This window comes from Mytilus edulis, unplaced genomic scaffold (genome assembly GCF_963676685.1).
Source record: "Mytilus edulis unplaced genomic scaffold, xbMytEdul2.2 SCAFFOLD_1156, whole genome shotgun sequence".
Taxonomy (NCBI): Eukaryota; Metazoa; Mollusca; class Bivalvia; order Mytilida; family Mytilidae; genus Mytilus; species Mytilus edulis.
This window is the reverse complement of record NW_027267387.1, coordinates 16172-27397: the sequence shown is the minus strand read 5'-3', so window position 1 is coordinate 27397 and position 11226 is coordinate 16172. Positions and strand designations below refer to the sequence as shown.

The 11226-nt window shown below is 31.4% G+C and overlaps 1 protein-coding gene across 1 annotated transcript; it reads right to left on the bottom strand.

Annotated features, from left to right (window-relative positions):
- Positions 1–520: 520 nt before the first annotated feature.
- LOC139505381 (uncharacterized) lies at positions 521–5390 on the bottom strand (the record flags this gene model as incomplete). Its single annotated transcript, XM_071295001.1, is given in 3 exon segments — positions 521–803; positions 1582–2629; positions 4518–5390. Coding segments are annotated over 3 exon segments (1542 nt in total), but the record flags the coding sequence as incomplete, so codon positions are not given.
- Positions 5391–11226: the final 5836 nt, after the last annotated feature.

Below are 11226 nucleotides of genomic sequence, written 5' to 3'. Positions count from 1 at the left end.
ACCTGGTGGTATTATATGTTAACCTATCGTATGTCCCGAAATCCTACATGTCCTATATATCGGAAAAAAATGTCGATGCATGTAGGGTAATGGTCTGTCTAGATCTGAGGTTCCATGACTATTATTTAGATATGTCAAAATAAAGGATCCCTAAAACGAGTCTTACGTATGATTCGTCATGCGTACGTACCTTTCGTCAATTTGTAAGAAAGCTCTACTAGCAGTAAGCTAGAAAAGGCTTGTAAAAAATATGAAACAATCCAAGAGAGTAAATTCGACAAATCTGAATTTTGAAGAATAATTATAGCATTATTGTCATTTAAGAATGTAGTCAATCAGAACTCGAGAGTTTACAGGACATCTACTGATTACTGTAGACGAACAATTTAGACCTCTCGTTATTTAAACCACCGCCATACATTTACAAATGTAGTTATCATTGAAAATATTAGCACTTATCGAATAAGTAAGTATTAATTAGTAAGTAATGAATAAAATAAAAGTAAAAACCTGATACCACCATGTAGCCATCTCCGACTGTTTCCACTTTATAGGTATCATAAATACTAATCCTATCATCAAAACAAGAAAACAACGTGTTCAACATGTCTGTCACTTGAAAGGGTGAACTGTTTGACGATAGCTGGGTGAAACCGACCATGTCGCTTTGAAATATTGTACATTCTGTGAAATGTTCAGCATTGAAGCTTCCTGTCTGTTTCAGGTCCTCAGCTACTGTCCTCGGTAACATTTGGAACAAAACGGCTTCACTCTGCTTCTTTTCTCTATTTACTGCTTTGGTTCTTTAATATGCAATAAACAGAAATACAGAATTAACGAGATTAAACTTGTTATAAATACATGCATCGTGCAGTTTCACCACAACATTAAAATAAATTTCATTAACATCTAAAGCGGTCGAAACTGTAGATTTGATAAAAAAAAAAAAAAAAAAAACTTTTATAACAAGTAACAAGTGTGTGATGAATATATAAGTGTGTTCATTGAAAAACAAAAAAATAAACAACATAAATGCAATTTCTTCATAAATGTACATGTGTTTTACAAAACATGTGTAGATAAGTTAATTTTGGATGTAAAACGTCTTCTGATTGGCTGACGTTATTTTGTTATCAGCCCATAGACCTAATTTAGTCATGTGACCGTGACGTCATCAACGTTTTTTCATGGTTTTCTACTATTAATAAGTCTAAAATAGTATTCGAAATAGCATTTAAAAAAAATCGGTGCACACTGTTAAATAACCCGCTACGCGCGTTATTTAGTGTGCACCAAATTTTTTATGTTATTTCTTCATAGACAGAAAAAATATTACAGTCATTCCTTAAAGACCAAACAGCCTATTGTTTATGCGCATCAGCTAACGCAACTTGGTAGTGACATACAAGTTTGAATGAATGCAATTTACACAATTTAGGGTAAAAGTCAACAATAAAGCAACCTAACGACACTGTATGGCCTTTAACAATGAGAACAATCCCTACTGTAAAGTCAGGTATTAAACCCATTATGAATGACTGTGAAATAAAACATCAATTCCATATTTATGACTATACTTACTTCTTAGCGATGTTTAATGAGTACTTCTGAATATTTGATGTCAATTTGTATACAAACATTATTATCACTGGACTTATTATTACAATTCCAGAAAAGATAACACCCGCAATTATCATTTCTTTCATATCAGCATTGGAGTTGTTTTTCAGAAGTCCGTTGATCTTAGCGGTTAACTTCATCTGTGCAGATCTCATAACATCCATGTAGATACTCATGTTTGCATACCACCGTTTTGCCTTTTCAAGCGATCCTTCCGAGACTAATGAATTATTAGCTTTGATATCTTCTCTCAAATCGTTAATGACACGCAGCGTTTGATTTTGAGCGTCAAGGGCTGTATGATAAATATCAGAAGCCGTAACAGAATACATTCTAGCAGATGCAAAATGTGTTCTTGCGCTGTCTTGGCTTTCCATAAAGAGTAAATAGTGCTTGCGGTCCATGAATGCACCTGTCGCGTAGTAATATATTCCATAGCCTCTCTCTCGGCCAATATACTCGCTCGCAATTATCAATTCTTGATACCCCACTAATGTTTTCCAAATAGTTCCAGTATCGAACTCACTGACTGAGTCGTACATCCACTTAATAAATATTTCAATAGTCTGTGAGTAAAAACTTATTTCATCAGTCGCTGTCGCATTATTAGAATCTAGTTCGTATCGATGTCTATTTAGAAAATTGACGAAATGCTCACGTGACTTGTATTGTTTCTGTTTATTACTCGGACTAACAGGCCACGAAGATAAATTATCTAAAGCGCCATCTGTTTCCGGATAAGCTAGCAATAATTCTCTCTTTGAATCGAGACCAAGTTGACTTAAATAAAGGGAGCTCATGTCGCGTTCTTTTTGCAGGGCCAGTAGAAAACCACCAACTTTTACTCCAAATTCTATTTGTTCGGCTATCGCATCGGTATTGATGTAACTTGTTAAGGATTTAGAAAAATCCACTGCTGTAATGGTTGTCAATATCAATAATGGAAGTAAAACAACTGCCAGCATTTTTGCCATTTGTTTTCTCTGTCCAATAACTGAGATTGGGTTCCCTGGAATGTATAAATCCGTCGAAGTATTCAATTTTTATTTAGGGTGTTTTGAAATGCGAATCGTTACTGAAATTTTCACAATTATGATCATTAATAACAAACGAATCTCCATTAATAAAATATGATACAGCCTAGTTTTCACATTGAGAAAGATAATTTCAAATGTGTTATACCGTACAGTAAGATCACGCAAAGGATCTCATCAAATCATGTATCAATATGACGTTAATTTTTATTTAACATATTTGTAGAGAAACTGGAGTGGGTTTCACAAAAGAACTTAAGACTAAGATTTGTCGTAAGTTAGGAATAATTCAGTATACTTACTATCTATCTCAGTCACAAGGTTTTTTTTTAAATCGTTAAAAAACTTTCTAAAAAATATCCGTTTATAAATTAGAACTAAATATTTAATAAACGACCTTTCTAATTGTTTAGTGTTTTGTACATGTTGGCTGTCACTGTACGTGCAACACAGTGTCTTATGAAACCCATTGAGGGCAACAGATAACTCTCACTGTGTGTAAGAGCAAAATGTTAAATAACCACATTTTCCACATTGATATGTGTCCACACTCATATTTATCCACACTGATCTGTGTCCACACTTGTAATTTATTAAGATAGTGAGCTTTTAATCAGTTTGGTCATTTCGCAGATCCTATTTGGTTTTATAGTTCTCCATCTGTTCTGATTCTTATACATCATTGGCTTTGTAATATTAGACTTAGGGCGTTCTTGATGAAGGTCAATTCAGAAAAGCGCTTTAAGGGGGCTCGTAGGTCTAAATCAATTTTTTTTATTTAATATAAAATTTCTCTATATTTCTCTATAAATTAATTTTATCTTATAGTAAATAGAAAAATAAATAAAAACATGGGGTCACCGTTCATTTGCGCTCACAATCTGCATTCGAAAGAAGCATACATTTTTGTAAAGGTGCTTTTTCTGTTGAACTAAGAAGAGAAATAAAGTTAATATCGAAATAAAAAAAGAAATTTATTACAGAAATCGCTCAAATTTAACAATAGTTTAGTTTAAGTACAGCTTATATGGAAATTATAATAAAACATCTAATAGGTCACCGATGAGTTAAAAAAAGATATTTCAATTTTAATGCCAAAAAAATGGCATTCATCAAAGGGAGATAGTTTGGAACTTTTTCAATGATTATATACATTTTTAAAGTCATCTGGGGTCAACACGAAATGATTTTTTTGAATGATTTTTGTATCATTTGATAAAGTAACAACTACTAAAGGTAATAAATAAAATTTGTAATGAAAAACAAATGTTCATTTTTTTTTGTGAAATTTTTATACCCTCGAGCCTAATAGCATTTAACTAAAAAAAGTTGCATGTAGTCTAGATAACTAAAAAACAAAATTTTTCCAATTATATCACAATTATTGATACAGATTAGTGTCTTTTGATGACTAGGGATGATTCAATAATTATCAACCCAGAAATATGATATTCATCGAGGTCAGCTGCTCATGATGCAATTTGATTGGTTACTTTGAAAAGTGATATGAGCCCATATTCCATATTCCATATATATGAACAGAGATTGAATATTCGGGTTTCACATGAGATGTGAAATTGTAAGATTGTTGACTTATTTTCCCTTTGGTGCTCCATTTCTCTTTCTCCTGACGACTCGATAAGACTTCAAAAATAACTTATCATTTAATTTGTAAATCGCATATTGACATCAAAATATTTTTTCTGAATTATTGGAATGTTTGCAATGTTGCTGCTATGTTTTTGATGACGTACACTCAACTATTCCGAGTTTTTATTCAAATTGAAGACATTGCCCCGCCCCCTCTCACGTTAACCTATCAAAATAGTCACTTGTTGTTACATGTACATATTGAGGACTTACCAACACATATTCTTCGGCATGTTTGGTTTGGCGCTGAATGAAGCATATTCATAATGGCCTCATTCAGATCATTCTGCGAGAATGTAGAACTAGATCTAGTGCTGATGGAGTATCTTCTTCCTCGAGGGCCAGCGGCTGCCTCTGATTTTAGGCTCCGCATGGATATTTCAATAGGGATGATTTTGTTATTTAGTGCCGCCATTCTGCTCATCTCAATTAAGTATTGTTTTGAAGAACTGTAATTTAATAAATAATATATATAAAGAGCTAGACTAAGTGTAGTTTTATTTTATGGAATAAAAAAAAACAATAAATGTTCAGAATTTTAAAATTAATAACAGAGTCTCTTTAGGTGGATTCTTCATTTAAATATTCTTTACTTTTCTACTATTTTTAAAAAATATTCCATATTATTCTCTATATTTTATATTAAACACCCCGTTATTCTCTATTCTTTTTTTGTCTATTCTTAATAAAGGCTGTCTTTATATTTTAGTTGTTGTCTATTCTATATTTTTGGGGCCATAATTTGTGCCTTTTATTTCTATTCTTTAAACCCCCATCCAGACCCTCATAATTTAGATGAAGAAATAAACCATATTATACCTATTTGTATATTTCATAATGATGCAATATAATATATTTTGGATTTAATTTAACTTATTAGGGAGCTACCATTTAATTTTTATGGGGGGCTAGGATGAAAATTTTGTCCTGCATTTTTTTTTTAGTTGTAATCTCTGTCCTGCCTTTTTATTTTTCACTCTTTTCGGTCCTGCTTTTCTTTTTCTTAGTTTATCCTGACTTTTTTTACATAAATTGTCAGCCTTTTTTTTTTTGCCAAGTTGCTCATCCTGCTTTTTTTTTATCCTCAAACCTCCTGTCCTGCCTTTTTTTCAAATTTCAATTCTATGAATTATATTATTTTATTTAGGCTTTATTTCTGTATATCGTTCATTTTTGTAATAAGAAATAAAAAAAATTATTAACTTATTCTTTCATTTTCCACAATAGTTATTCCTTATACCTCTGCACCTCCTTATTCTCTAATCTTCAATAATTTTGCTTATTTTTCTCTTCTCCTTCTTTTTTTAGCCATTATTCTCTAGTCTGTAAACCCCAACCCTTCTATTGTAAAACATTGCTACATTTTCAAAGAACTGTGTGAAAGAATTTCTGGGATTAAAACCAGAAATAAATAAATAAAGTAACGAAGAAATATAGAACGACAAAATAATAAAAAAAAAAAATAGACATGATAAAATCATAAGAAAAAAAGGAAAATTCATATTTCAAATGGTCTTACCTTATTTTACAGGTACCGCTGATAACTTTGTATTTGACTCTTACTTCACAAATACATGAAGCATGATATGTGCTAAAGAGTTGCAATGGTGATAATAAGCTTAAATTGAGTGAAAATGATTCAAATTAGTGTTCAGTATATTGACGCAGAAATCATGTTTTCTTGTTAATTACATCCCAGCTCCTTTGTTCTAACAGGGGTGATCTGTACCCAGTTTAAGTTTCTTTGTTATGCAAGTAAGTAAATAGTTTATTAAAGTGTCACATATTGATTGACATAAATATAAGCAACATTATATAAATATATACACATAAAACAATCAATATCCAGCCATAAAAACGACTTATGAGACACTTAAAAGCTTAAAATTCTATAAAAATTCAAATATATTCCGTAAAAAACACACAAGTCACAAAAAGTGAAGAAAGTTATGCATGCTTTCCTTTGTTTTGTAACATTTTGGCGGGAATGTCAAATCCAGTATGAAACTTAATAATAACACTGGACACTTTTAATTTGAAAAACACTCATTTGCAAATCCGCCGCCGCCTCAAACAAGAGCTACAATATCATGTATATAACCAAAATGTGCGGAATTACATGGGATTCAATAATTTCATTGGTTTTATACTGTTACTTTCATATTTATTTTGCAATTTGAATTATAAAAACATGGGATTTTCAATATCCCATGGGACAGGGCAAAATCCCATGGGATTTACCATTATCCCATGGGATTTTGGTTAAATCCCATGGGATTTTTTTTGGTCCCATGGGACTATAATTATCCCATGGGATTTTTAATATCCCATGGGACAAAATAAAATCCTATGGGATTAAAATTATAAATATATATATATAAATATAAAGTTATGTGTATGTTACAATGAATGCTGTTTGGTAGTAAAATGTTTTAAATGTATACGAGTTTTTTTTATATTTTTTATATATACATATATATAATTTTTTTTAAATTTTGTCACAAACATGTTTTTTATTTGTTTATATGACAATAAATATTATTCTTATTTTGGAATGTATAATAATAATATTTTACAGTCAAAGAATAAAAGTCCTTTCACTGAAACAAAATGATGAAATTTCTAAATAAATGAAAAAATATTGTTTTGAAATCTTTGTCTTGTTTATTCTATTATGAAAAATAGAACTGAAAAAATAGTTCATATTCTGACTGAATAGTGCACTCTTTTCATGAGGTAAGATTTTCTTTGTTATAGGTTCATTGCAATACTTGTATAGGCAAACAATTTGAATTATATATAACTTTGTGGTGTACATAATAGTATGCTTATAATTGCAAATTTATAATATAAACACTTTTTGTTAAAGTTTTTGCTTTCTTTATTCACAGCTTGCTATGTACAATTATTCAGTCCACTATATAAGAGTGAAGTCAATAAATAATTTCATTCACTAGAATATTCCTGCAATTCTTAGACAAAACATTTTTTCAATCTGTTCTTCAAAGATCTTCCTCTGTACATCTTTATTGAATGGAGAGATTCAAATGAGAAGACAAAGCAAGTTTATTTGGACAACAACATTCTAATATCTTGTTCATTCGTTCCATCTTTCAATTGATAATTACATTGTTGTATTTATATGATCAAGTTCTTGTGCATCAATGATCGTGATGATATGACTCCTTTTTGTTTATAGTCATCATGTTGAAATTTCCTCTTTCAAATAAATGTAGGAAAAAACATGTTCCATTTCAAATTAATAAAAAAGTCGCACTATGGAGAAAAATATCAGCTTTAAGTTTTCCGTTCAGTATTGTCTATTGATCTGTGAATGATGACCATGAAAATCCAGATTTCTGACCTACAAATACACAAACTCAAAAATTATCAGTGAAGAGATCAATAAAATGGCTATTTTATCATGTTTATGATTAATATGATAAACTTTCATTTAAATATTCAAGTACTAAATTACAGAAATAGCTTAAATTTTATAATAGTTTAGTTAAAGTACAGATTATTTAAAATTATAATAAAAAATATAGGCCACCGATGAGTTAAATAAGATATTACATTTTTAATGCCGAAAAAATGGCTTTTTTGCACCAAAGGGAGATAATTTGGAGCTTTTTCAATGATATATGCATTTTAAAAGTCATCTGGGGCCAAACCGAATTGATTGTTTTGAATGATTTGGTGTACCATATGATAAAGATATAAATAAATTGAGTTTTGAAAAAAAAAAATTAAAACATTTTTCTGAAATTGTTATACCCTAGAGCCTCCTTAAATGTCATTTGATCTCTATTGGAGAAATGTCTCATTGGAAATCAGACTGCTTAGTGTTTCTTATTTTTATATCAACCCAGCCATATTATACCTGTCTAATATCAGGAGCTTGTACATAGTTCAGTGGTTGATGTTGGTTCATACCCGTCATTTTTATTTTTCATAATTTTTTGTTTTTATAAATTAGTCTGGTATATTTGACTTTTGAATTGATGCTCTGTTTCAAATTTGGTTAGTGTTGACTTTTATAGATTACTATAACATGTATAGGGTATGGGTTTTCTCATTACTTACAGGTCATCAATGGCCTCTAATAAGTAATTACAATGCTTACATCCACTAAATTGAACTCTGATGGATAGTTTTCTCTTTCATCATACCACATCTTATTTTAATAAATATTTAATTATTATTCAAGGACAAAAATTTTTATAACAGTGGACTTACCATTTAGGCTTTGTTGACATCTGTAAATCTTATTTTGTTCATAATTTCTTCTGTTTATAGTTTCCCCTTTATCTTTCATGTTCTTGCCCTACACATAAAAGGGTAAACATCATTTAATGACAAAAATAACTACTACATGTATTACATAATTAGCAGGCAACTGCAAATTTTGTCTTATTTGTATATAACATCAACTTACTCATCATTCTTGCTGTTCAATATCATGAATATTATCATTATTCTATGATTATGAAGTCACAGTAAAATTAACCTTGGCAGGCAGACATCTTTTTTTATATGATACCTTGTAGTCATTCCATACAACAAGTAGACCTATGCTTAAAAAATCTAAGGCCAAAATTAAAAATATGTTTGTTTCCCCTCCCCCCACACGGGTCAAAAATAAGCGCCCGGGTCAAAAAAAAAATTTTCCACAAAAAAATCGAAATTATTTTTTTCCTGAAAATAATTTGTTTCCATTTTTGGAAAGTGCTTGAAAGCAGAAGGATTGATAATCTAAATAAATACACTCAAATTGAGCACAAACAACTGATAAGTGGCCTGGACTGGACAAGTCAAACCATTCATGTGACCATGCTATGACAATCACATCCAGTTAAAAAAAACTAGAGGCTCTCAAGAGCCTGTGTCGCTCACCTGTTAATGTGTTTACTGATGTCGGCCATCTTCGTTGGTAGGCGGGGTCATTAGACACTTTTTTTTTAATAGATACCCTAGTATTATGATTGTGGCCAAGTTTGGTTAAATTTGGCCAAGTAGTTTTAGAAATGATTTTTATACAAGTTACAAAAATGACGAAAAGTTGTTCAATATTGACTATAAAGGGCAATAACTCCTTAAGGGGTCCTCTAACAATTTTGATCATGCTGACTTACTTGTAGATCTCACTTTGCTGAACATTATTGCTGTCTACAGTTTTTCTCTATCTATAATAGTATTCAAGATAATAACCAAAAACTGCAAAATTACCTTAAAATCACCAATTTTAGGGCAGCAACCCAACAACAGGTTGTCCAATTTAACTGAAAATTTGTGAGGGGATATATCTTATTATGATGGACATTTAAATCTTGAAAGATTTGCCCTAAATGTCTTAGTTTCAAAGATATAAAGCAAAACCTGCATTTTACCACTATGTTCTAATTTTAGCCATGTCGGCCATTTTGTTTGGTAGGCTGAGTCATCGGACACATTTTTTAAACTACAAACCACAATGATAATTGTGGCCAAGTTTGGTTAAATTTGGCAAAGTAGTTTCAGAGAAGAAGATTTTTAAAAAAGTTACAAAAAATTATGAAAAGTTGTTAAAAATTGACTATAAAGGGCAATAACTCCTTAAGGGGTCGACTGACAATTTTTATCATGTTGACTTATTTGTAGGTCTTACTTTGCTGAACATTATTGCTTTTACAGTTTATCTCTATCTATAATAGTATTCAAGATAATAACCAAAAACTGCAAAATTTCCTTAAAATAACCATTTCACAAGCAGCAACCCATCAACAGGTTGTCCGATTCGTCTGAAAATTTCAGGGCAGATAGATCTTGACCTGATCAACAATTTTACCCCATGTCAGATTTGCTCTAAATGCTTTGGTTTTTGAGTTATAAGCCAAAAACTGCATTTTACCCCTATGTTCTATTTTTAGCCATGGCGGCCATCTTGGTTGGTTTGACAGGTCACGCCACACATTTTTTAAACTAGATACCCCAAGGATGATTGTGGCCAAGTTTGGTAGAATTTGGCCAAGTAGTTTCAGAGAAGAAGATTTTTGTAAAAGTTTACAGACGACGGACGCAGGACGACAGACGACGAACGCCAAGTGATGAGAAAAGCTCACTTAACCTTTCAGGTCAGGTGAGCTAAAAAAAACCTGCCTTCCTGGTCTGTTTACAAAGGGTAGACCCGGGGAGGGGAAACAGACATTCTTTTAAATGTGGCCTGATAAAATGACAAAACCAAGAAAACTTATCATTGACCAAAGAACAATAAAATGCGGTCATGGTTTATATATGAATCTGCCATTCAGACATGCACACCTTACAATTGTTTCATATCTACCAAATATAATCTACCTGTAACTTTAAACATATGATAAACTGACAAAACAATGCAGTGTTTCATTGACCAATGAACCATGCATGAAAATGAGGTCAAGTTCATATAAAATATGACAGACAGCTAAGTGCATCTTACAATTATTTCATTCACTAAATAAAGGGGCCTTATTGCTTACAGTATCCGGAAAATTGACCAAACCACAAAAACTAAATATTTTCAAAGTTCCTTATACCCTGCCAATTTGTTATGGTTGTGCCTGTTCCAAGTTAGGATCCGATAATTCAGTGATTGTCGTTTGTTTATGTGTAACATATCTGTTTTTCAATTTTTTTGTACATAAATTAGGTTGTTAGTTTTCAACTTTCAACTTGGCTATCATGTGTAAAATCATACAAGTGTTGGGAAAACAGGAAGTTGTCGAGTGATGAATCTGAAAATGCATCACACGGTATAGCTGACTTATTTAACCCTGAAACCAAATTTCAGAAATCCTTCTATTGTAGTTTCTTAGGAAAATGGGACGAAAAATATTCATCGGACGGACTGACTGACGCAAGGATGGATGGACAGACAGGGGTTAAACAGTATATCCCCCCCCTT